This window comes from Tachysurus fulvidraco, chromosome 16 (assembly GCF_022655615.1).
Source record: "Tachysurus fulvidraco isolate hzauxx_2018 chromosome 16, HZAU_PFXX_2.0, whole genome shotgun sequence".
Taxonomy (NCBI): domain Eukaryota; kingdom Metazoa; phylum Chordata; class Actinopteri; order Siluriformes; family Bagridae; genus Tachysurus; species Tachysurus fulvidraco.
In genome coordinates, this window is record NC_062533.1 from 5,491,308 (window position 1) to 5,518,014 (window position 26,707).

Below are 26,707 nucleotides of genomic sequence, written 5' to 3' on the forward strand. Positions count from 1 at the left end.
CCATTTATAAGATTCAGTACAGAACTTGAACATCAGCAGGTTTTATTTTATTTTTTCCACTAGACTTTTAGCCTGGTTTTGCACACTCACTAAGTCACAATATAATGCTATAAATACACTAAATTTTGACTTGCAGTAATTTCTGAGAATTGACCGTTGTGCCTTTAACCCAAGTGCTGTATTGTTTGTTTTTTGTTTGTTTGTTTGTTTGTTTTTCCCTTTATAATGAGCTCTCATGAGATTTTCAGCTGGCTGTCACCTCTGGCATTAGAGAGTCAAACCCCCATCTGCTTGAGGATCAGTAAGATGCCTTAGAGTTCTGTAACCTTAAATACATTTCCCAAAGCATTACCTCATTTGGCTTTATAAGAGATCAAAAGACACATGATATCGTGACACGTTATCTAAAAACAGCCATTCAGACATTGCAAACTTGTTTTCCTACCTGTCCATCTTGGAACAGCATTACCTGTGTTCATGCCAGTTTTCTCATGTTTCTTGTCATTAAGTGTTTAAGAAGCACAGTTTGTGTTTTTATTGCACGTTTCTTTTTTTTGGGGTCTTTTCAGTAGTATTGCAACATATCCTCTTCAATCATGCATGAAAAAGTTTTAGAAATTTCAGAATGAAATGTACAAAATAAAAAGGCAGGATTTTTTTTTCTAACATAAGTCATTTGGGCAGATTAAATTAGAATAAACGGATCACCGGAAACCTGAACACGTGAATGGTGATAGTGTGAATGGACTCGGGTGTTGCTTGGGAGAACGTGTGGTTTTAGTTGGTGGTTTAATTATTGTGTTTTTTCTTTTCTCTTAAGCTTGTGCAATGAACACTGTGCACGGATGATCTTACATTTCGCCGAGCTGTTAAGTCATCGCAGCTTGCAGCCAAGCATCCTTGGCTGTCTTTTGTCCAGGGACAACACATGACATCTAAAAATGGAGATCTCTTTTAGAGTTTAATGCTTAGCATACCACAAGCGCTGAGCACGATCACGCCGTCCTTCTCCCTGCTGCTTGACTTGACGATAAACGTTTGTATTACCGGACATAAATATATAGAGTATAAATATATAAAGTGAGCAGAGCATCTATACAGGAGGCTTCTCGTATAGGCTGCGGTGCTGACAGCATGCTAACCTTGCCTGCATGTGTGCAAGCCAGATTTGTGACTGTGTGTGTATCAATTGCAGTCAGAAGTCCCAGCTGTTCTCCACACTCAAATGCTATTTTACTAAAGAAGTGAGAGTGTGAACGCATGGTGGAGGAGTGGCAGGTCAATCCTCAGCTCATGTATAGACATGCCACAGAGAAATAAGGCGGAGCAGCTACATGCAGTATGCATGTGACATCAGCCCGTGCCCCGTTTTACTTATGACGGAAATAATCTGAGTGGTTTGCATGAATATGTGTGACGTAACTCTGGGTTCACAAGCAAATGTAAAAAAGTTCTGTGAAAGGGCGTGTGAGGCATGTTGGGTTGCCAATCGGAAGGTTGTGAGTTCAATTCCTACGTCCACTAAGCTGCCACTGCTGGGCCCCTGAGCAAGGCCCTTAACCCTCAATTGCTCAGTTGTATAAAAAAATGTAAGTTGCTCTGGATAAGGGCATCTGCTAAATGCTGTAAATGTAAATGCATGTGTGACCTCTCCTCTACAGCGCTGAACATGCTTTCTCTCATTTGGTATTTACACAAGTTAACATTTAATAGAGGTTTACAAATCGAGGGTTGAAGGAAAGTGCACTTCATATACTGAATACTACATCTTCTTTATACAGTGTGGAGTCAATGAACATTTAAGGTGGAGGCTTCTAAAGTTTTTGCGTTTGTGAGATTTCATCTGAAAAATATTAGTCTGCTTTAAAGGTGTGTACGGTAAGACTATTCCGTATTCACGAGATCAGTACTCAAACAGGTAATTAGGTGGGTTAGACATTTGAAGGGTTTGTTTGTTTATTTATTTTTAATCTCCTCCTTGCCCACCCCTCTTTTCCTGCTCATTCCCAATCGCAAAGCTCCACCCCATGATTTGTAGTATAGACCCTATAATATGAATGACAGAAAACACATCCAAATACTAACAAGCTTTCAACCTAAAGTCAGGATTTTCCCAATTTATTATTTTTGTGTTTATTTATACACGTAAAAAAAAAGTTGACTCTTGTGCCATCATCACTCAGGAGACTCTCTTAACAATAACTTTCACATTCTACATTGCTGCATTAAAATCTTTCTTCACAAAGGAGCCGAGCTCATGAAATGGCTGTTGACTTAAGCTTAACCTGTTAACCTGCGAATATAATGGCACGGTTCCGTGGTGAAGGTATCGGGTGTGGACATCTCAAAATGTATGGGCTGTTAAAGATCTGTAGCTTTGAGCAGACAATTGAATTTCTTCGGGCAAAAACAACAATGCCTTCCTTTGTGTTTTTTGTATTTTTGAAGGTGTTTACCTGCTTACTGAGTCTAACGTTTATGACTGTGTGTTACAGGTCTCCCAGTCGTCATGTCCGATGTTCAGAACAGTCGTCTTCACTCCCAGAACTCTCTGCACGGGATAGTAACCCGCACACGACACATGAGAACGGGGCTGATGACAAGGTAACAGCTTCAACCAAACTGCACACAAATGCAAATACTACAGCTCTCTGCTAGAGACTGGAAAATTCAAGGTTCAGTAAACACTGAGCCACTGCTGCATGACTGATTTTTATGTAACCCAGATAAGTTACCAAATCTGGTAAAAAAATGTGCAAAGATGAACAGTCCTGTTGTTGTTGTTGTTATTATTATTATTATTATTATTATTACAGCTCATCAGTTTAGGAGACACTATTAGAAAATGTTTGTTAATCCAAAAAATAAAATAAAGACTAAGAGAACTTCACAAAGCATTTAAGCACTAAAAGCCCATTAAAACTCAGGAGTCCTAAATCATTAAGACCAAACACCAACACTCCTATACTGCTGCTGACTGACAGATAAATTCACTGCACCACTTATCTATTTTTTAAATGTTTGTTGTCTGTAAATATCTGCAGTAGAAGTAGTATTTTATGATTTTGGAGTTTTGGATGCAGTCACCTCACCTGCAAAGAGGCCATCATCTATGCTACATGGATACATGATAATTGCACTTATGCAGTGAAGATGAACTGCAAATATACTTAAGTGATGTTTAACATCAAACAGGAAATGCCACCTCTAACATTTATTGTAGCAATGCCACTTCAAATTCATTCATTCATTCTGAGTTGCTGTACAATTCCTCCCAGCTATGAAGTGAATAGGTTTTAGGGAGAAATTCCCATTAAGGAATCTTTATTACTTCTTACGAGTATGCAGGATTAGTATTTATCGGTATTTAAAATATATTTTGTGAATACAATGTCTGTCTTTGAGCTGCTGTATGAGTTTTTAAGAAAATCTCGATATTCATTGAAAGACCTTTACATTAAACAATTTGGTCAGTAAAACCCTTTACAATAACCATTTTGGTCAGTAAAACCCTTTACAATAACCAGGTTGGTCAGTAAAACCCTTTACAATAACCAGGTTGGTCAGTAAAACCCTTTATAATAAGCAAACGTGTCCATTTTTTAGCGTGAGTACTGACATTTTTTCCATTTCCAGTTGAGAGTAAAACCTGCTTCACTGACTGGCTTGAGAGCAATTTTAATTTCCTTTTTGTTTTCCCTCCATCCGTTTTTAATTTGAATCTTCTTGCCTACTGGTGGAGGTTGTTTCCTTGTTTCTGGGTTTGGTGGAGCTTCATCAGTCGAGTGTGGCACGTAATCATTTTGCCATGTGTCTGACTCTGTTTGCTGTGTTCAGTGGGATTGTCATGAGTGTTTTTATCTGAGTGTCTGGTTTGTGATGAATCTTATGTCACATCTGGTTTGTTTTGGTTTATGTAAGGGCTGACCTCTAAGCTTTTAAACATACAAAAAAAAACAACCAAACATTTCTTAATCCTGTTTCCTCCACATCCCAGTTTGCACCCACTAATCACTAGACAGCTGCCAACTAGTAGGAGCATCAGTTTGTAGCCCGAGGTCGTATGGCATGTTTGTAGGCTAAACGAAGTCTACGTGGCCGCTGTTTGCCTTTCTGCTTTTTATTTCTTTTGCCTCCTTGAACAAACGTGGCCGAACAAAGCAATTTATTCTGCTTAGATTTATAGGATGTGCTTAAGTAACCAGAAGGTACTTAAGGTGTTTTCAGAAGTCTCTTCTGTTCTGGCTTTTGTGACGTCTATGCACTTGGGAGAGATGTTTGCATGTGTATTAACACTGTAATGAGGATGATATGGTGTAATGTGCTGTGCATTCTGTACAAACGAGATGCTTTTCTGCTCATCACAGTTGTAAAGAGTACTTGCATAAATATATGTAAGTATATATAGTTTTATATATATATATTTTGCTATTGACATGATATTTATCATCCCACCAGGTTGTGGAGGAATGGGAATCACAGTTATCATACAGTGTGGGTTTGGAGACCGAGAGGACTGCACTAGAGGAGCAGCTCATAAAAGATGAAGAAGAAGAACACAAACCTGAAAAGGTGCCCGAAATAAAATCATCCTTATGTCCAACAGTTTTATTCATTTATTCATCAGCACAGCTTGTATAGATAAGCTCCTTATAATACTTGGTGACCGGATGCTCATTTGTTATGATTTAGTTGCTTTTTGTTACTTCAGGAATGCTTTATCCCTGAATGTTTGTAACCTCCTGGTTATTTGAAATGCCATGTAGTAAGAAGTTGTTATATGCTGGTATAATTTAGAGTTTTAGATGTTTAGCGTTAGCCACAACACTGAGGTTTTGATAGACGCAGCTTATATGTTTTTGTTCCTTCAAGGCTGTGAATATAATAGAGCAGGTGGTGGAAACGGTTCACATTGTGCCAGATACACAGCAGTCAGAGGCACACCCCAACTCTGACCAGCAAGACCCCGTTGAAACGCAACCCCCGCCGCCGTCGTCACCGTCTCAGTCACCATCTCAGTTATCGATACCACCACCATCATCACTTTCATCTCATCAGGTGGAATCTGAGCTCCCTAAAGCCACACCCTCTCCAGACCACGTTGCTGCTGCTGCTGCTGATTCTCCTCCTCCTCCTCCTCCTCCTGCTGAACCATCCACAGATCTCCACCTAGACCCAAACACTAATGCGGACGTCAGCGCTGACTCTGGGAATGCACCAGAACCAGCGTCACCTACCTCACACTCCTCCCTAGAAAGCTCCTCCAGGTGAGTACTGCCAGCTGCTGTAACAGAAGAACAGATGGGGACAGGAAATACTTAACATGTCATTTTAAGTAAAATTCGGTTGCCATTTCCTGCAGTAATTTCTATATTATTGTTATCTTACAGATAAAGGTCATTTTCCAGTTGTGTTTATGAAATCCTTAGATTTGAAATCCACACATCAAAAAAAAAAACAATACTACAGATACTCAGCTGTACTTTTTATTTCTTTATTTCTTCATCACTTTACCCAAATCATCAATATTGAGCATTGGTTTTGCCGTTGTACCTGGCTTTCATAATGGCTGGAGCTTTTTATTTATTTATTTGTTTGTTTGTTTGTTTGTTTGTTTTATTTTAATTATCCTTTATTTAACCAGGAATAATCCCATTGAGATAAAAAAAAATCTCTTTTATCAGGGAGTCCTGGCCAAAATGGCAGCACACAAAGTTCCACACACAAACTTTAAAAAAAAAAAAAAAAAAAAGAAATTATCTGTGAATGGACTTTGATTCTTATGGACCTCTCTGCACCTCAGGATTGGAAATGCTTGCTCTAATTTGCTATTGTAGTAGCAGAAGAAAGAATTTGCATTCTTCAGCTGGCTTAATCAATTAGTGGGTCTGCATCAGGGAAAGTGAATGGATCAAGGCAAAAATTTCAGGATGTCTGTGCCCATTGTGAGCTGAACCCATCCTGGACCCTGGATATATCCCCTTTTTTCACTCCTCTACCTCTTATCTTTCCACCTCTCCATCCTTGGTAAATGGCATATGATTTTTCCCCTCAATGCACTAGAGGTTGCCAGTGATGGTTCACCACTAAAGAACCCTAGTGGCAGTCAGTGTGAGATGATACCCTGGTGGTTATGAGCAGTTATAAGCTGGGTAGCTGGCAGGTGCTCAGTACTCCTCAGCTGAGAGTGGAGCCAGAGACAAGGAGCTGGCTGGAGAGGGCCACGCAGAGCTACGCAGCTTATAACTGCTCATAACAATCAGGGTGTTTTGGTTACAGCTGGATAATGAGAGAACTAAAGCACCAGAAGCCAATCGTCCATCATTCTTATTTTTATCTTTTTCTTTTTACTCAAATGTTTTTGGTGATGCTGATACTTTGCTCTGTTGACATTTTTTGAAACCTTGTTTTGACACTTCGGTGTTAATTTAATTAGGCATTTTTACTAACTTTATTTGTCCGTCTCTCTTCACTTCCAGTGTATTGTTGGAATCAGTGGAGAATCAGGATCTAGGGACCAATACTGAAGTGACTGCCTCTCTGGATTCGGCTGAGCCAGACCTCACAGAGACGGAGCACACAGTCAATGCCTCACAACCCCCAGAGGACCAGGAAGTGGTAAATGCACATGACAAAATCATCATATAAATGACAGAGGATTCCATTAATGAACAAGAATAGTATTTTAGTAGTCATTTTTCCCCCTATGTGCTTTTCTAAATCAGTAGTGAAGATTTTAAATAGTGACCGGAAGACTACTTGAATTACCCTGAGATGTGTTAAAGCGATTTGTCTGCAGCAGTGTGAAATTTCACTGACAAACATCCTAAATTTCCCCTGGAGGACAAACACTGCATGGTAAACAGGCTTCTGTGAACTTAATGTGTTTTTTTGCTGATAGGCTGCTCTTGTTTACAGAGGCTTCCAGGATTTGAGTAGAACTTGGCTAACTGTCCAAAAAAATGTGTTTAAAGTGTCCCTTCATTCATAAATGCATCAGAGCTCTTCTCTACCCAGACCAGCTTAACGGTCTATTTCGTTAATCCAGTCATGTAAGTGCCATTGTGAGTTTCTATTTATACTGTGTTTTGATGGGTTACATTCTTCAGACTGGAAACTCTTAGTACCCCTTCATAACGCAGTTATGTAAGACTTTCACTCTCTCTTGCCTGGGCATGGAGCCTCAGTACAAATTAATCTACGAGGCTTAGCCATGCAGAAACAGGAGCTGTAAACCTCCTGAAATTTCACCGCCTCATCAGTACATAAGCTTCTCCTGCTTTTCATTATAGCATTGTATAAGTTAAACCGCAGCTTCAATGTTGTCTTGTCCTGTGTGAAGGTGGCTGAACCCGAAGGAGGGACTGACCCCCCTGTCCCTGGTAAAGAGGACATCCCTACATTTGATGAGTGGAAGAAGAAAGTGATGGAGGTGGAGGAGAAGAAGAGTAAGAGAATATTTAACCCACACACATGCACGGACACACGGACGCATGTATACTCCCGCATAAACTATAAAGCCAAAATGATGTGGACACCTGACCATCAAAATCATGCGTAGATCTTCCCCAAACTGTTGCACAGAGCTGTAAGCACACACACAATTTCCCTTCCCTAATGCTGATCTCATGGAAAGCCTTTCCAGAAGAGTGGAGGTTACTGAGGGATGTTCAAAAGCACGTGTGTGTGTGTGTGTGTGTGTGTGTGTGTGTGTGTGTGTGTGTGTGTGTGTGTGTGTGTGTGTGTGTGTGTGTGTGTGTGTGTGTGTGTGTGTGTGTGTGTGTGTGTGTGTGTGTGTGTGTGTGTGTGTGTGTGTGATGGTCAGGTTTGTACAAACGTTTGGCTATATAGAGTACATACATGTGAAAGATGCTTTATTACTGCACGTTAGGGCTTTCACAACACAAATACTACTCAACGTGCTCGGTTTTAATTATCATTTAATAAACATCACTAAACAGAGCTGCTGTAGTGTGATGTGCTAAAAATAAAAACAGAAGAGCAGCTGTTCTGGTGACTGAGAATGTCACTGCAGGATGTGAGTCGGAACTCCATCAACAACTACATAAAGAGGGATATTATAGTAGGGTTACAGTGCATTGTCACAGCATAATAAAGATGGAGACACATGTCCAAGTTCAGTGGTGCAAAAGTATTGAACAGGAATGTGGTAGCTCAGAGGTTAGGGTATTATGCTACAGAATGGAAGGTTGTGAGTTTGAGTCCCAGGACCACTAATCTGCCACTGCTGGGCCCTTGTGTAAGGCCCTTAACCATCAGTTGCATGAGAAAAATGCAAGTCGCTCTGATTAAGGGTGTCTGCCAAATGCTGTAAATGTAAGTAAGAGGCACACAGATGAGGCAGAATCAGTGAGGTCTTCTTTCACCATTTTCTTAAATCTAGGTGTATACCAAGGGAATGGCCCCGATGAATCGTACATAACCTCTTGTATTGATTTTTACCTGTTTGTTACACTGTGGAGACATTGTGCTTGGCCACTTAAAGGGAAACGTCACTGTAAATCAATGAAACGTTATACTGAGTGATTACTTTTATCATTCAGTATGACACATGGCTGTCCTCATGGGAGTAATGTGACCTTCATAGTCATCTCAACACAAATGAAGTCTTTTGGGAACTTTAGGAAGTGCTAAAGGTGCATTGAAGGCTTTTGGGAAGGCAGCTGTATCTAGGCCACAGCACTGTTTTGTTCTACTTAAATACTTTATAACTTTGTTAAAACTGCTTATTTGTATTCTCCTTCCTTTTGTTTATTTTGTGGCTTTAGGAGCTGTTTTAGGAAGTGGAGCATGCAGAGTGCAGTAAATGAGCATGACCTCATGCACATGGTCACACACTCAGAGCCACCTTTAATAGACTTGTCCAATTCACTCAAGCAGATACACATTTCCTGTTAGAAATGTCTTTACTGCTCATTTACTACTAATCTAGTCTAAGACTTTAAGAGCTGAATTATCAGTCATTTTAAAGAATCAGTCTTCCTGCATTGCATATAAAATAACAGAAGTTTGTAGTTTATGTTCCAACGGCTTGTTCTTCCTTAAGCACAAATTGCTGACCTGGAACATTCTGAGACAAACAGAACACAAGCAGGACAAGGCTGTTATTTGAGCTACTGATAAGCGATGACACTGCATGCACACACTGCAAAAGTAGGTTATCATCAGGCAGCGCTAATGACTATATATGCAATCTACCTTACATGCATTCATTGAGAAGTTGTCCTGCAGAAGGCAGGTTCGGGTTTGACTGGGTCACCTGCAGACACCACAGATTATCTTCAAGCTGTCACTTTTCTGAGCCTTGTGTCCTATCCGGGTATCACGTGGTAAAAACTTTTACACGTTACTGAACTGAGCGACACTTTATTGCACGTTGAAGGGAGCATAAACCAAGTTCACATAAAAATCCAAGTTTTTACATGTGATTGGGTGACTTCTCAGTATATAGGTTTAAATCCAATTATTCTTGCTCCAGGTCAGTCTTTGCACACCTCATCCAACGGCAGCCCCCATCCAGTGAAAAAGATCCAGAAGAACTTTAAGAATAATTACGCTTCTGTGGAGTGCGGGGCCAAAATCCTCGCAGCCAACAACGAAGCCAAGGTAACACACACTTAGGGTAAACACGCATTTTAATGTGATACTAGCTCTTGCCGGAAAGTGGGTTGAGTGTATAACGACATATTCATGGCTCTAATGGAATTATTTCAATGTAATTATGTGTAATCGTGTATAGCTACGGATAATGCACCGTGCTCTGGTGTGTGAGTGGTTTTTTTTTCTGTATCTCCAGAGCACCTCTGCTATTCTAATGGAGAATATGGATCTGTACATGCTCAACCCATGCAGTAATAAGATCTGGTGAGTCAAACCACTGAGAGAGGAGGCGGACTTGTGCAGCTTTAGAGCGGAGGCATGAGATTGGGTTTTATCTCGTTTTGACGATCTAAAGAGATTTGTGATTTGATCTCTCCTGGTCTTTAAAGCCAATCTGAAATATCACATTAAAAATACATGTCTCTGCTCAAACCTGAAAAATGCTGCCTATATTCATGAAATTTGTTTCCTGTGATGTATCACAGGGTGGATAGTCGTTCACGCCTTGCCTTTCCATGCATCACTAATGTGTCTTCACTGACTTTGTATTGCCTGTAGTCTATAGGGTTGACAAATCTGCCAAAAGCATATCAATGTCACTTTAATTTTATGCCCAAAAACACTGACCTAATCCCAAAATTTTAAACAAATAAGTGTATATATTTAGCCATGAGGTTATACATTGATTGACTGACTGATTGATTTAAATGTTTCTTGTGCTTTCAGTAGCATTTTGTGCAGAATTCCTAGTTATCGTAAAACACACATCATATACTTTATTCTTCAGACACATAAACGGAAAGAAACTCCTAACCGAAGAGACATTTAGAGTATTAGAGTACACAGAACGGTGGGAAAAATATACATATTCTACAGACTGGAAGTTCTAATTAAACGTCCATATCAAAGGAGAATGGCCAGATTAGATGGGGCTGACAGGAAGGTCCTAGTAACTTCAGTAGCCCTGTATATTTCAGCCGTGGTGAACAGTAAAGCATCACGGAGTGTAAAATATATCAGACCTCGAGTCGGATGGCCTAAGAGAGTGGTTGAGCAGTTGCCTCAGCCTTCCAGGCTGCCTGTTGTCCTCTAACCTCTCTCATGGCATGTCTGACCTCAGAGCTGTCAGTCTCTGGACATTTTTGTTTTTTTCCACATCATTCTGTATAAACTCCTCGCGACTTCCAGAGGTAGAGTCGAGATCCCTGATAACATTCAAATATTAAATACTTATGGAATAAAAACACTGTCAATAATAATCGTACGTAATTCAAAGCATTTGTGTGTAAATTTTAATTTTGCGGAGTTGGATCCCAAAATCTACGGCCACGACAGTTAACAGATACGAGATTTTGTGTGTTTGTTCAAATACAACAAGGAAAAACCAACTTACCTGAGATGATGAGTGAGCGCTTGGCTGCTGATCCGCCATTTCGGCGTCAGTGGTTTAAATGAGGGCGGGGCGCATGCGCACTTCGTGGAATCGATTCATCTTCCCTCGGATAGTAATGCCTGTGAACGTGATGACGTATTTTTGACAGTTGTTTCGCAGATCGTTTTCGTGTGTGAAAAAGAGGTGTTGTGAAAACAAGCGTTGTGTGTGTAAACTGTCATAGTCGTACATTTTGGAGTTGTATTTGAACAAACACGCAAAATCCAACTCCACAAAATTAAAATTTACACACAAATGCTTTGAATTATGTACGATTATTATTGACAGTGTTTTTATTCCATAATACTTAGCATAAACCACTCGATAGTTCAGGTAACACTCGTGCAGTTCAGCTCTTTAGCTCTTGACATTTGGTGTGTTCCTGCTTTCAGGTTTGTTATTGAGCTCTGTGAGCCGATCCAAGTGAAACAGTTGGACATTGCGAATTTTGAACTCTTCTCCTCCACGCCAAAAGATTTCCTGGTGTCAATCAGTGACAGGTAACCCACACTTATCACTACTGGTTGTGTCTTCTGAATTGTCTTTTTCACCCCCCACTCCTCGTCTAATATCTGGTGGCATGAGCTCACTACTCCCATATTCTTAGACTGATTGCTTTGCTCAGTGCCGAAGTGTGATTGCTTTCATGCCTCCATCGTGGAAGTAGATGCCAGGATTTGAGTCAGACTAAATACCACAGCGTCGCTCTTAATCTGTTCATGCACTTCAACTGAAAGACATTTTGATGTGAAAAGAGCCGGAAAGAGGTGCTTTAAGCTTGTACACTGTGCTGTGTGCCAGTTTCCAAACCGAAATCCTGACCAAACACTACACCATTTGTCTGTCAGTGATTAGTCCAAATATCTAATGGTTACTAAATTCAATTCGCAGACTATCTGGTTGACATTTGGGTCCACTGTAGTCAGCCCTTTTTACTGCCGTCATTGCTGTTCTTTGTCTCTTTATTTTGTAATCAGGGTTGCCAGGTCTGTTTTAAAAAGCCTCCCAAAAAATTACTCAAATTATGCATCGTCCAAACACACTATGCTACCTCCTGCTCGTCTTACGGGATTCTGAAGTCTCTTTAAATTATAACTAAACACTTTTCTCTTTTCAGATCAATAAAATGAAAATATTAATACGGATATATTTTAAAAGTGACACCAAAGTATTACACTGTAAATAGTTCGTTCACCTCAAATTGAAGTGTGAAGTCGAGGCTTACTAGCTCACTGTGATTAAATAACTCACCCTTCATAAAAATGTCTCTCTGTTCCCGAACAGATACCCGACCAATAAGTGGATCAAGCTTGGCACCTTTCATGCACGTGACGAGCGCACGGTGCAGAGCTTTCCCTTGGATGAACAGCTGTACGCCAAATATGTTAAGGTAAGACGGAGAGTTTTGCACTGGGTTCACTGGGACTTTCCCCTGGTACTCTCACTGCTGATCGAGGTATCATGTATCAGTAGCTCGGTATTATTTTAGAAGTGATATCTGATACACCGATAGACCTGGCATAATAGGACACAGGGTGCTGCGAACTGTGGTGTACTGTGGACAAACAACAAGGCAGTGCTGTGTCCCAAATGACTTCAGAGATGCTGCAGATGATAATCCTGCTTCTTTTTAGTTGGAATACAGTCAGAAACTCTGATTTATCAGGCGCTGAGATGTTAAAAATGACACAACACACCTTTTTGTTCAGTACAGAGATTTCTTTGTGACATTAAGCACTACGTAACGTCACATATACCGAGCTTCATTTTCTCTTCCTTTTACATTTCCTTCTATTTAGCTCAGAGCAAACATGACTTGCTTGGTGCTGTGCATTTCATCTTCCATCGTGATTCATATTCAATCATTATCTGTTTCTCTCTCTTTCTCTCTGTGTCTCTCTCTCTCTCTCTCTCTCTTTCTCTCTGTCTCTCTCTCTGTCTTCTATAGAACCAGTTAACGTTGGGCGGATAATGTTTTATTCTGCAGACATGCTTACTTTTATTCTTGTGCCTTAATGTTCTGATTTGCTCTTTAATCTAATGTCTATCAGTTTAGGTGTGAATGTATCAGTGCTACCTGTGTTGCTCTCGCTTTCTGCATGTTCCTCTTTTTCTGCAGTTATACAGCTCTGTACTGAGAGGAGCCGATATTCTCGTGGCAAACATTTCCTGAAATGAATAAAAACAGAACTTGCTTGTGGCATGAATCCAGTATCTTTTACTGATTCTTTTCTTGTTTTTTTTTTTTTGCTCTCTGCTCTTTCCTTCCTTGCATCAGATGTTCACCAAGTACATAAAGGTTAGCATTCTCCTGTCTTAGATGTTTTTAATGCACAATACTATCAGCTCTGGTGTTAGTGCCGGAGTAGAGTAAAGCATGGCAGTGGTGCACTTTTGCAAACACACTTTATTTATTTTTAATTTTTTTCTTCTTTTAAACAAATTTGAAATACACATGCTTTGCACATACTCTGGCTGGTTTCGGCTGGGTTTGGGAAGTGAAAATGTGTACACGTTGTGTGGATTCGTGCCTTCTAAGACATTTGGTTTGTTTTTTTTCTTCTTTGCTCTGTGTAGGTTGAGCTGCTCTCGCATTTCGGATCTGAACATTTTTGCCCCCTTAGTCTAATCAGGTAAGATCGATCACGCTGTCTGTCTGATCTATCGATCACAGCAGTAGTCTTCATGTTGCACTGTTGTTGTCTGGGAGGTACACATATAAAGCAGGCTTTGTTTTCCTGGTTCAGGGCTTTCTTTTAGTACTAGTCTAAAAAAGTCTGACATTTGCCTTGGCAGAGTACAGTAAGTAACGTGTGCTAGAGGCCTGTAAAGGGGCTCGCGTATGGCCGAACAAGAGACACACACACACACACACACACACACACACATGCCGCTTTCTATAAGGCACATGCTGTGAGAGAATTATGCTGACTGAGAAGTTAGACAGTTAGCAAAACCATGAGCTAAACCGATACTATGGCTTATATTTAGGTCAAATAAAATGAAATTACATTAGGTAACTGAAAAATTTTAACAGGGAGTTCTTGGGGGGGGGCACATTCCCAGTTTTATGCTAATCCTTCCTCATCTGTAAAACCCCTTACTTCTTCACTTTAAAATAATCTGAATAAGTGTTTTCACAAAAGTGAAATGATTAGCAGAAGTTAGGAATCTTTACATAAGGATAACTATATCTTTTAGATTAGGTAGTAGTTTGGAATTTGTGCTAATATTTGAGGTCTGAGCCCCTGCTGGTGGTGATATGAGCTGTTTATCAGTCTGAAGCTTTATATTGTGATTGCTCGCTTGTTTATTTGAGATATTGTACACAACACCATTTCCATTCTTCCTTCTCGTTCGCTCTGCCCTTTACTCTTAGATTTCATTTCCTAAAATCTTCCAATACAACTAATTCATCATGTCTTTTTTCTGGCTGTCAGGGTGTTTGGTACCAGTATGGTAGAGGAGTATGATGAGATTGCCGACTCACAGTATCCCTCCGAGAGGGTTGAGTACTTGGATGAGGATTATGGTATGATGATTTTTCGGTGTACATGTAGACATTAGATCCTGTGTGTGATCATTAGCTCTAATGCATTGAAAGTGTTCTCTTAACTCCAGAACTTCATTTCATAGATTACCCCCCAGGTTACCTTCCCTCTGACGACAAGGCATCAAAGAACCTCCTGGGGTCTGCAACAAGTATGTATGCGAGCACTTCCTGTCATTACTGGGTACCTTTTGGGGCTTTTTGAAAGAAAGAAAAAAAACATGTTGTTAGTGTAAAGAAATGAAATAAAATGGTTTTATTACCTCTTCACTTTATTTAAATACCAAGATTTCTGAATTCATGGGAACTGGGAACGCGATCTGGAAATTCCCTCATGTTAGAGGTTGACAGTAACTTCCCTACACATTTATGTATCATGGTGTATTTTACATCGTTTGTCAGGAAGTCAATCCTACAGTGATTTGTATAGCTTCTTACGATGTAGTTATTTTTTGTTTTTCTTTTCAGACGCAATCCTTACGATGGTCAACAACATTGCTGCGAATGTGCTGGGTGGGAAGTCAGAGCTTGAAGATGGAGCTCAGATCCAAGGTTATTTATTTATTTATTTATTTATTTAGAACACCTCACTTTTCCTACTAAGGTTCATATGTGCAATAATGATTAGTAGTCGGTTTAATCCATACTACCTATGTCACAATTTCCAGTTTAGAGCTGGTGGTTTTAAAAGCAAAGCTTCTTCCCTTTTCCAAGGAGGCATCTATTTAAGCCAGGGAAGTCCAGAACAAACAAACTTTGCCCATAGTGATTACTTCATAAATTCTTCTTGGCACAGTTTAGTAAAGCTGGTCAAGCATGGTTTGTACATTTTGCTCATTACCATTAGCTGACCCTGAGCAAACAGGGGTGTTTGCTTGCTGTGTGGCTTGTAACCTTTTTTTGTTTGTTTTAAAGATGAAGTCAAAAGACTAAAATATGCGAAACATTTTGTACTTATCGTGTATGTTAGGATATGAATATTTTTCTTGGCCCAGTGAGATATTAGCATGTCATCTAGTAATATAAAGCTCTCATTGCTCAGTTTGTCTGCTGTATATCTGTCATTTTAATGAGCAAATTGTTTTATTTACTTTTTTATGTTTGGGAGCCAGATGTGTTTGTGTGTTTCCTGTTAAAGGTAAATTCTGTATGTGTGTGTGTGTGTGGGTTTTGGCCGCAGGAGGCTGCATTACTTGATGTACAATGAGTTCCTTTGTGTGTGAGGGAGAGTTGTGGGAGGATGTGGGGGTTTACACTCGGTTGGGGGGGAAGTCTCTGACGTATGCGCACTCTCTCTTCTCTCTATCTCAACTTGCTGCCTCGGGCAGTTGCTTTTCCCTTTCGCCCTCTTTATTATAACATATTGCTGTTCTGCGTTCACTTTGTTTATTTCTCTGTATTTCTATGTAGGTAATATATCATCAGGGACCGAGAACATGACAGAAGTCACCGAAACTGTGCTCGCACCAACCCCAACACTCACACAGCAACAAGAAATGTATGTTTTATTTTTGCACACACGCACACACACACACACACGCACACATCATGCTTGATCGATACAAGGCATGTCAGATGTTTGAATTGATCATGTGGTTTGTGTGGAGATGTAAAAAGATTAGACAGCATAGTTTAATTTTTTCATAGCCTCTTGAATCATCTTGTTACTTCCAGAATCTGGAAGTAATCTGCATTAGTATCCGTGTGCATTCGTATTTAAACATGACGATTGTTGTTTTCTCTACAAAAACTCTACACTAGCCTGCACACTACAGATCTGGATTCCACTCTTTGGAAGCCGGACCCAGACGTTCCCATTCCTGAGTCTCCCGCTACGCCTTCTCCTGAGGAGAGTCGCATCGTCATCCTCATTGAAGAGGAAGAGGAAGAGCCGACCCCACCCACAGTGACCCTGCTGGAGGAGGAGCGCGATGAGGAGAGGCGGCGTGAGGAGGCACGCCTCAGGGAAAGCGCCTTGTACTGCTCTCAGCTTTCTACTTTGTCCTGCCTAGCCAGTCTCCATGAACACCTCCACCTCTGCTGTTCCGCCTCACTGGCTCTGCAGCGGCTACGTGAAGAACGCCATGCACATGCCAGCGCACACACACGATCAACACCACAACTCCCAGATCCCAGTCCAACTCAAACCCCCGTGTTGCCCATTGAGAAGCCTTTGGAAGTTGAGCCGACACAAAGTAAAGAGACTGCGCTTACTGACTCGCCCCGTGTTACTCTGGCTCCAATTGTTGATCCCGCAGTTTTATTAGAGCCAAGCCACACCTCTTCCCTTCCCTATCACAGCTACTCTGAGACTTCTGTCTTTAATGCCACGCCCACTGAGGGCATTCCTGACTCTCTACCCACAGATGAGCCCCAAGAGCCGATACCACATTATGTGGAACAAATACCTGAAACGCAGACTCAAATTTTTAGCACCGTGTCTCACGGTGTCTCCATCTTCACCTCCACCCCTCCCTTAAGCTTCACCACAACTGCTTCAACTCTCATTCCTGAGACAACCGAGGTCCCACTGCCCACCACAGAGCAGCCTGTCCATTCCATTCCCACACACGTACGGCCTACAGAAATCCCACCTCCCACAGAACTGCCATTGCCCGGCGGCGCAGAGTCTTCTGTAATAGGCATCGAGGATGTCCAGCAGGATGCTGAGAAGCGAGGTGAGCAGGAAGAGCCTACGGAGGAGGTGCAGAGCACACTACAGCGTACAGCCACAGACTTCTACGCCGAACTGCAGAACTCAAGCGAACCGAGCTATGGCAATGGCAACCACGTACATGGCTCCAACCAGAAAGAGTCGGTGTTCATGAGGCTGAACAACAGGATCAAAGCCCTGGAGATGAACATGTCACTCAGCAGCAGATACTTGGAGGAGCTCAGTCAGAGGTAACGCACACACACACACACACTCACACTCACACAAACACACACTCACACAAACACACACAAAGTGGGTGGGAGTGTGGGTGCTGAATGATAAGCAGGATACTCTTACAGTTTGGATTAATGAATCCTCCACATGAATTTACAGGGTTTGGGACACGTTTTTGTTTACATGGCCGTCCCACCAGTTATTTTAGATACTCCCTTTTACCCCTTTACCCTGCAACCTGCACATAAGTGCTCATTTCAGATAAAAAAAAAAATCAGGACAGCATTTGTACATGTGAATGTTCTAAATCATTATGAGCCAGATTACACACTGATATTACACACTGCTCTTTTGTGGTCTGTCCTGCTGTTACTCAGGTATCGTAAGCAAATGGAAGAAATGCAGAGGGCATTCAATAAGACCATCATCAAACTGCAGAACACTTCCAGAATCGCCGAGGAGCAGGTCAGTAAGATTTTATATCTACAGTACACATGGATCTCAAAATGGCATGCAGGTGTTTATTAGTTGATGAATTTGTTTAGATTTACATTTTGTGGAATTTTGGCAGATGACCTTATACAGAATCACTTGTATTTAGCTCATATAATGAGCAGTCAAGGGTTAAGATCCTTGCTCAGGGGCCCAGCAGTGGCAGCTTTGTGGTGCTGGGATCTGAACTCACAACGTTTTGATCAGACGTTCAACATCGTAACCACTTTGTGTGCACATGCAGGATCAGAAACAGACAGAAGCCATCCAGATGTTGCAGAGCCAGCTGGAGAACATCACCAAGCTTATGCTTAACCTGTCTGTTACTGTGAGTCAGTTACAGAGAGAGGTGTGTACACACACACACACACACACACACACACACACACACACACACACACATCTATACACCTTTCCCTGTCTATGACCAATCTGTGCGTCAGGATCTATTAGTTTAGATGTTACAACTGTGTTGCAGGTGTCGGACAGGCAGAGCTACTTGGTGGTGTCTCTGGTGTTGTGTCTGTCTCTGGGCCTGCTCTTGTGTATGCAGTGCTGCTGCAGCTCCTCTGGTAACAGAAGCTCTACCATCCCTGTGAGCAACCACTACCCCAGTCCCAAGAGGTACAGACACTTATGCACACACGTAACTTTGCATCAGGATTGCACACATACACCAGGACACTATTAACCGCGTGGGATTCTTCAAATGACACAGACACACTGGATTGAGTTCATACTCATCCTGAACATCCAAACATCTCCTTTCTGAGTGTTTTTCAACCTCTGGACTAACTACAGGAAAACAAAGTATTTACTGGCAATTTACTTAAACCTGGCAATACTTGCTTTTAAAGCCATTCTGCCTCCCTTAAGGTGCAGCGTGTCCTAAAAATAGTGTTTTTATACCATGCAAAGCCAACAGCATTGTCGATGACCCCACACACCCCTCACACACACTCTTCACCCTCCAGCCGTGTGGAAAAAGGTACCGAAGCATTCGGGCCCTCACGACCAGACTGCGTAACAGTTTCTTCCAACAAGCCGTCAGACTTCTCAATAACTGAACTGTACTATACTGAGCACAACATACACACACATCATCTGTATGGACTGCACAGACCCTCATAAAACACACACACTGTTTTATTTCCTGTTTTTTGCACAACTCTATATATTATCCAAAGGACCTGCTGCTAAGAAACTGTGTTCATTCTAATGTTACTGCACGAAATATTGTTTGAACATTCAGTATTTACACCGGTCGGCCGGCGCTGTTTCTGTTACTGTTTATTGTCCTTTGTGTATTGCATTTCTTTGTACTTTTTGTATTGTCTTGTAACTTAATGTCTGCACTGTTTTTTGCCCTGCACTGTCTTGTTTGTCTTGTCCCGCACTGTTTGCACCAGGTTACACAGTTGCACTTTATGTGGCTAAGACTACTTACATGTCCCTAGCCCTGTCTTTGTGTTATGTAGCACCATGATCCTGGAGAAGCTTTATCTCATTTCACTGTGTACTGCAACAGCTATATATGGTCGAAATGACAATAAAAGCTTCTTGACTTGACTTGCTGACGAGCGACAGTGTGCTGGTTACTTCACTTGTATGCTGAAGAGAATCAACCAGCAGTGACATGCTCTTTCTTTTGTCTCTTGCTCTTTGCAGGTGTTTCTCCTCTTATGATGACATGAGTTTGAGGCGGAAAGTTTCCTGCCCTCTTATACGGTCCAAGTCATTTCAGCTGCCCCCTTCAGATGGTAAGAGTTTTCTCTTAAAACCCAAACACAAGTTCTCTCTGTCTGTCTCTGCCTCTGTTGCTCTCTGTCTCTGCCTCTGTCTCTCTCTCTCTGCCTCTGTGTCTCTCTCTGCCTCTGTCACCCTTTCTCTCTCTCTGCCTCTGTCTCTCTCTGTCTCTCTCTGCTTCTGTCTCTCTCTGCCTCTGTCTCTCTCTCTGCCTCTGTGTGTGTGTCTCTTTCTCTGCCTCTGTGTCTCTTTCTCTGCCCCTGTGTCTCTTTCTCTGCCCCTGTGTCTCTTTCTCTGCCCCTGTGTCTCTTTCTCTGCCCCTGTGTCTCTCTCTGCCTCTGTGTCTCTCTCTGCCTCTGTCTCTCTCTCTCTGCCTCTGTCTCTTTCTATCTCTCTCTCTCTGCCTCTGTCTCTTTCTATCTCTCTCTCTGCCTCTGTCTCTCTCTCTCTTCCTCTGTGTGTCTCTCTCTCTTCCTCTGTCTCTGTGTCTCTCTCTGCCTCTGTTGCTCTCTCTGTCGCGCTCTCTCTCTCTCTCTCAGCTCGTACTGACACATCCACCCGTTTATGTCCTGTACACCTAGCCTGTCCTGCTGCACCATGCTCATCGCTCACCGTGTGCCTTCTCACAAAATACGGCATGTCGGCACTGAAGAAAAAAATCTCAGAATATTCATCTAATAACGATCATATAAATTATGTGATATGATGTGACTGTGGCTTTGTGCTGTTCCATAAAAGCTTAACATGGCTTCCCTTCTTTACTGGCTGTAATATAGAGCTGCAGAACAAGTTTGCTATTTAAAACGTAGCCTCACGTCTGTCTACTGATGCACCTTTGGTCTTTTGTCTCCAAAGTTGCAGAGAATGCTTTTGTTTGGTTTGTGCTCGGTGCAGGCTCACATTTTATAATATTTGCAAGTAGTAAAAAAACAAACATTAGTACAATTCAGATATGATCTCTCTAAATCTTAAAGTAACTGATGAAATGTTTATTTAAGTTGTGTATTTTAATATATATTTATTTTAATGCAGTAAGTTCTACTACTTGCAAGTAAAGTCATGCCGGTACATGTTCATACTTGCCATATCATTCCTTTAACTTGCCCCCCTCTCTCCCCTCTTTAGTAGGTCCTGATGACTTGTACATTGTAGAACCTCTAAGGTTTTCTCCAGAGAAAAAGGTACAGTGTTCATTTTGCCTGCGGTGGTCGGCCGCTGTGCACTCGAGGGGCCGCGTTTCGAAATGACTCACTCGTTCGATTCAGGAAAACAAAACCAAACAGACATGAAATACATGACATACAAACATAGACACAACAAAAGTAACCAAGCGATCAGCGTTTTTACATGGGATAGAAAGCTTTTTAGCTGTATAAGGACAAGTGAGGCATTTGGAACACAGCCCCAAGAGTTCTTCATGCTGGTCCAATTAAACCACTTCAGTCTCCTGACTGAAATTTATCTCACGGCGTGCTCACAAGGCGCACCTGATCTTATACTTAGTAGTACTTTTTTCTCTTCTACTTTACCTTTAATTTTGATGCTTTATTTTTTAAATATACAGTCATCTCCTTAATTACTGGTAACCTTTAAAATGGCTGGTGTTTACATGACATTTAATCAGTGAGTCTTTTTTCAGCTTCAGATGCTTCAGCCAAAGCTGGAGGTTAAGATTAATGATAAAATACATCTACCTGAAAACGTTCAAACACGCTGAAGTTGTACGTCAGCACAGAATGGCAGTAGTATAAACCTACGTCTGCTCATTGAAATGATCAAACTGAACTGTGACTTGTGCTTCAGCTTCAAATACATACATGACATCACCTGGTTTAGAGAATACAGCAGCCCTGCAGTCTGGCAAAGTAAATCGGAAGTGCTGGTGTCCGAGGTTGTGGCTAAAAAAAAATGGATTCGGGGGCAAAAAGAAAACAAAAACGGACTGTTTTTAATTAAGGAAGGGATGATGACATGGATGCAAAGCCTGTTTGATGATTTCAAAAATCTCATGTCCTTGTGATTTAACATTGTGAAAGAATTGTGAGCTTCTAAAGTAGTATATGAGATTAAAGGAAAAAGAAAGATTGACAGATATTTAGGTAGATGGTTTAATATAAAACTGTAACTTCAAGTATTGCAATTTATCTTGAACATTCAATGTTGCTCATTTTTATGCAGGGTGCCAATAATTTTGGAGTTGACGCTGTTTTATTTTTTTCTTTCAATCATAAAGGTGGTTTTCTACAGCTGTAGAAACTTTATTTATGTGTATATATATATATATATATATATGTGTGTGTATATATATTCTGTCTGCCTATAACGGAATCTTTTTCTCTGTCATCCTCTTGCAGAAAAAGCGCTGCAGAGTAAAAGTAGGAGAGAAAGTGACTGTGACTGCTACTAACTGCAGCTCTGAAACTGAAAATGTGAGCGTGCCTAAATTCCTGCCATCAACCTGTGACCCTGCCCTGTCTACATCCATAGAGGTCGTGGCTGGGATCAGCTCTGAAGGCTCATCCTCTTCCTCATCTTCATCATCCTCCTCATCATCTACAGCATCGGATGACTCAAGCTCCAGCATCCCTTCCGTTAACGGGCAGCGTGTGGGTCTAAGTAATGGGCAGATCCCAATGACCAAGAGCAAGACAGAGAAGAGGTCTTTTAAGCGCAGACGGTCTAAGACGGCTGATCAGCAACAGCCGCCGCAGTCACATGGGCGCTGTGGGGCAGGATTACTGCACACTCCAATTCCGGTGGCAACGTGCGTCATGCCAACGCTTCAGCAGCTGATGAAGGGAAAACAGGAACTCGGCATGGGGACGTTTGGAGTAACGGCTGTCACCGGTCACGTCTGAGAACCTTTTCTTCAGCACTCACACACGCTTGTGTGACGCAGCTTTAGAGACAGAAAAAGGTGAAGCAGGCGAACGTTGTTGTGGTGGTTTTTGTTTCCCTTCTCACTGCTTCTCTCACTCACTCTTTCCCTTCCTTCCCTGAACACTATTCACCGAGCCAGACTCCGCCACATACGCCTAAAGCACAGAGAGAAATTCAGACTCTACAACTCCTTATCTCTCAAATATCTTCATCCCTCCCTTCTGTAATCCTCTCCTCTTTTATGTGCCTTTATTTGTCCGTTAACAAACTAAAACAGAACAAGGTGAAGGGTCCTTATTTTGTTTTCTTTCATTTTTGTTGAGAAATTCTATTTTATTTTTAAAAAGAAAAAAGGTTTGGGATACAAAAGTACTAACTTTGGAGAAGTATGACCAAGTCCTCTTCTTTTTTTTTCTTTTTCTTTCTTCTCGAGGCAAAAGTGGACCAGCAGGACAGCAGTGGAAGGCCAGAAGTCGATTTTTTCTTTTTCACCCGCTCGGATTTTCAGTAGTCAGTGTTGGCTCCATTCTCTAGTGTTCACACTTTCTATTGTGCTGTCGGGAAACAGGTCTAGTTTTACTTGCACACTCCCCCCTTGTAGGCTCGCTGTTCTGTGTGTGTAACTCCAGTTGTGTCTAGTCATTGTGTAGTGGGAACGGTGTGTCTGTGTGTGTGTGTGTGTGGGAACTGTGTGTGTGTGTGTGTGTGTGTGTGGACCATGTAGCATGTGGCTCAGTAGCACTTTAACATCCACCAGCCCAGTGAGCAGAACTGGATGAAGAACAGATCCAGACATCATCCTTTCATTTATTCTTTTTAATCTTTCTTCATCTGCCTGCCTGTCTGTCTGCCTCTCTCTCACTCTCTCTCTGTCTCTGTCTCTGTGTGTGTGTGTTAATTTACCATGTTCAGGCAGGGCCTGAACTCTGTGAACTTTATACACTTTCATATAAAGATGTGACACATTCATTCAGGCATTTTATTGCATCCAGACTCCAGTTTGTTTCCTCCAATGTACTTCTATTCTTTAATGATTTATGACAACGTGGCAAGTTTACTCCTAGTCTCGGTCCAAATGGTCAGTTACATGTACAGGTACAAACAAAGAAATAAATAAATCTATATAAAGTGTTCATCCTGACCACCCTGCACAGTGGCCAGTGTGTGTACCCTTTTATTTATATATTTATTTATGATGTCAGTGTTGGCTTGGGCCTGGCCGAACGTAAGGTTCTGGGTTAACAGAGGACATGTTAACCCTTCCGGTGCCCCTATGGGGTGTCTTCAGTATTTATTAAAAACCATTACAGTACACACACACGCAGCTAGCTGTGAAACCTGCAACGGTACTGCAATGGTACGCTTGTGCTTTTCTCCTTTTCTGCCATGTGTAATTCTGACTAAGCTGGAGTCTGAGCGCTAGCCAAATGCCTTCTATTACACATCAAAGTCACACACATCCTTCACTCTCACTAATTCTTGCTATTTTCTAATCTGATGAGCCAGACGTCAGACACTGGTTAAAATACATGGCTCATTCTGAGGAGGGATGAAAAGGAAGTCAATCAAATCGTTTTGCGTTGTGTGTGTGTTGATGGATCTGTTCTGATGAGTTCTTCACTGTATTGGTTGCAATTTTAAGAATCTTGTGTGCGTGTGTGTGGAAACTGCTCTAACTGCTGATTTCTGATCTGCATTTGTTTATTATATTTGTGAAAACACTCGTTTCTTTCTCATTCCTAAATACGCCACTGCTAGTGAAGCCATACCTTTATTGGCATTCTTTTGTGCTGTCATGTTCTCTTTATGTATGTCCATCGCTCTTCCCTCTCATGTTTTGTGTGGGTGTGTGGGTGTGGGTGTGGGTGTGGGTGTGGGTGTGTGTGTGTGTGGGGGTGTGACTGGCTCACTGGACCACTCATCAACCCACTCTAGTTTTATGCCATTAAACCATATAGTTCACGTTTTTGTCTTTAACCCTCAGTCGTTTGAATGATCCCCCCCCCCCCCCACTCGATCATTTCATCAGTGCTCTTTAAGGAATGTGAACTTTGTCTGAAAGATAACAAAGGGAAAAGTTTGGGTGGTTTTCAAAACACACCACCTTAATGTGATGTCACCAAGTAGACATTCAGAGGGAGATTTTTTGTTTTTGTTTGTTTGTTTGTTTTAATGTTCAGTTTAATCACGTTCTCATTTCTCTGTTGTTTTGAATGTATATGACAATGTACTTGTTTGTAATTTGTTTCGAGTGTGTATGAGTTTTTTAAACCGTGTGGAAGAAGATTCATTTACTGTATAACCCCAGTGATTAGAGTCTCAAACCTTGTGTCTCAGGCTCTCACTCCCTCAGCACTTTGGAGAACTTCTCATGCCCTTTTTTCTTTACAGTAGCTTCTTCTTTAAAGTGCTTCTTCTTCCCGTACTTTTCTTGGTGTCCTCTAGTGGCCATGGTCGTGTGTATTTAAGTGGCTGATAGAAGATGCCAAATTCTACACCAGATAATCTGTGAGGGTCAGATGCACAGTATTGTTTTTTTTGTTTGTTTGTTTTTTTTGGAAACAGGTGTAATTGTAACTACAGTGATGTAGTGCCAATAGAAACTGTGAATTTCTAAATAAAGACTTTTTTTTTCTTTCATTGCTGTCCGTCTGTTTTCTCTTGTAGTTCGAGAATATGACTCACTTGGAAAAAAGACCCTTAAAGGTAGAGTTCATATAAAACAACGCGGTTATGATGTAACATGGCCTTTGGTCTGTCATGTGAGCTTCATCTCGATGCACTCACTCAGTACAAGATAAAAGGACAGATACTGATTGTGCATTTTTATCAGATGAGCTGCAACATTTCAGCCTGAGCTGTACAAGCCGTCCCTGCCGCACTGAGGGATAAGCACAGATTTCCTATGAAACAGAAGGGTGGACTTGTCTAGCCTGCATTCTCCTCTCAAGTATCAGGAGCGTCACCATGGACAAAGCCAGACTTTGTTTCATTGATCTATTTGTAACTGGTACAGGACAGTGGAGAAGATGGCACTTGGTACTATATATTTACATGTGTATTTTATGTCAAATACATAGGAAGACATATAATGCGATGCTTTTTTACTTTCATGCAAAAATTAGAATACAATAGAATTATCTGTCAAAGGAAAGGAACTATATAGAAAGTAAGAAAATGTATATACATGCATATTGTGAAGTGTGTTTGGAAATATGAAAAACTTACAAAAAAAATAAAATTATGTAATAATATTATTGATCTAAGTTTTATATTACAAAACTTAGATCAATATAAAACATACTGCGATGTCTCTGAGATGTGTATGTGTACAATGCAGTGTTTTCTGAATCAGTGAAGAACTCCACCCAGGTCTGCTCTAAACGACTGGATTTACTATGCGAGTTTACACACACACATGCGCACACACACAGAGCATGGCTTATATGTGCCAGAGCCTTCTCACTTAATTTCATTAAAGTTTGTGAAACTGTGTGATTTTTTTTTGGTGTGTATGTGTTAAGCGATAATTGTCATGCACGACTCAGCACATCTTGTTACAGTGGCACCTTTCTTGGGTGAGAGATATTTGGCAAGTGAACAGTCACTTTTCAAAGTTGGAAGCAGATAAAATAGGCAGTTATGAGGATCTGAGCAGCTTTGAAAATGGTTTCATTTTAGCTTTCAGCTACCTTAAACAGTCTCCTTTTTTGGATCCATTGTTTCTTTTCCTTCTTTTACACTATATTTAAATTTGAATGTATTTTAAATGCATGGTGTATTTTCAAAGTAGCCTGATTTTTATTTCACTGCAAGTTATATGCCCTATATAACCATATATGTGATAAATGACTTGTATACACTGACTTCTGCCAGCCAAGAACAGAAAGTTGAGGCCAGTTAGTACAAACTACCTAAAACCGGACAGTTGAAGACTGGAAAAACAAACAAAATCTCAATTTCTGCTGAAGCTCAGATGGCAGGCACAGAATTTGGTGTAACAGCATAAATCCATGAACTCAACCTGCCTTGTATAACAGTCCAGGCTTGTAGAGGTGGTGTAACGGTAACCTGTGAATATCAATCACCACTTGAA

At 41.2% G+C, this 26,707-nt stretch overlaps 1 protein-coding gene across 5 annotated transcripts in view; it reads left to right on the top strand.

The window, feature by feature from the left end:
* suco (SUN domain containing ossification factor) overlaps window positions 1–25,251 on the top strand; it is a 39,198-nt gene extending 13,947 nt beyond the window's left edge. Inside the window, exons 2-23 of one of the 5 annotated variants that reach the window (XM_047801566.1) lie at window positions 2,496–2,604; window positions 4,459–4,572; window positions 4,873–5,267; window positions 6,480–6,618; window positions 7,343–7,448; window positions 9,500–9,627; window positions 9,818–9,885; window positions 11,446–11,553; window positions 12,338–12,443; window positions 13,332–13,352; window positions 13,631–13,686; window positions 14,494–14,585; window positions 14,690–14,755; window positions 15,072–15,155; window positions 16,014–16,101; window positions 16,365–17,507; window positions 17,871–17,958; window positions 18,230–18,334; window positions 18,464–18,609; window positions 19,654–19,745; window positions 20,860–20,912; window positions 22,086–25,251. In XM_047801566.1, coding sequence (XP_047657522.1) covers window positions 2,496–2,604; window positions 4,459–4,572; window positions 4,873–5,267; window positions 6,480–6,618; window positions 7,343–7,448; window positions 9,500–9,627; window positions 9,818–9,885; window positions 11,446–11,553; window positions 12,338–12,443; window positions 13,332–13,352; window positions 13,631–13,686; window positions 14,494–14,585; window positions 14,690–14,755; window positions 15,072–15,155; window positions 16,014–16,101; window positions 16,365–17,507; window positions 17,871–17,958; window positions 18,230–18,334; window positions 18,464–18,609; window positions 19,654–19,745; window positions 20,860–20,912; window positions 22,086–22,589 — 3,811 coding nt within the window. In that variant the 3' untranslated portion in view covers window positions 22,590–25,251. Of the gene's footprint in view, window positions 1–2,495; window positions 2,605–4,458; window positions 4,573–4,872; window positions 5,268–6,479; window positions 6,619–6,742; window positions 6,859–7,342; window positions 7,449–9,499; window positions 9,628–9,817; window positions 9,886–11,445; window positions 11,554–12,337; window positions 12,444–13,331; window positions 13,353–13,630; window positions 13,687–14,493; window positions 14,586–14,689; window positions 14,756–15,071; window positions 15,156–16,013; window positions 16,102–16,364; window positions 17,508–17,870; window positions 17,959–18,229; window positions 18,335–18,463; window positions 18,610–19,653; window positions 19,746–20,856; window positions 20,913–22,085 lie in introns of those variants that run through there. The other 4 variants (XM_027171253.2, XM_027171254.2, XM_047801567.1 and 1 more) reach the window with 4 other exon arrangements.
* The last annotated feature ends 1,456 nt before the right edge of the window (window positions 25,252–26,707 follow it).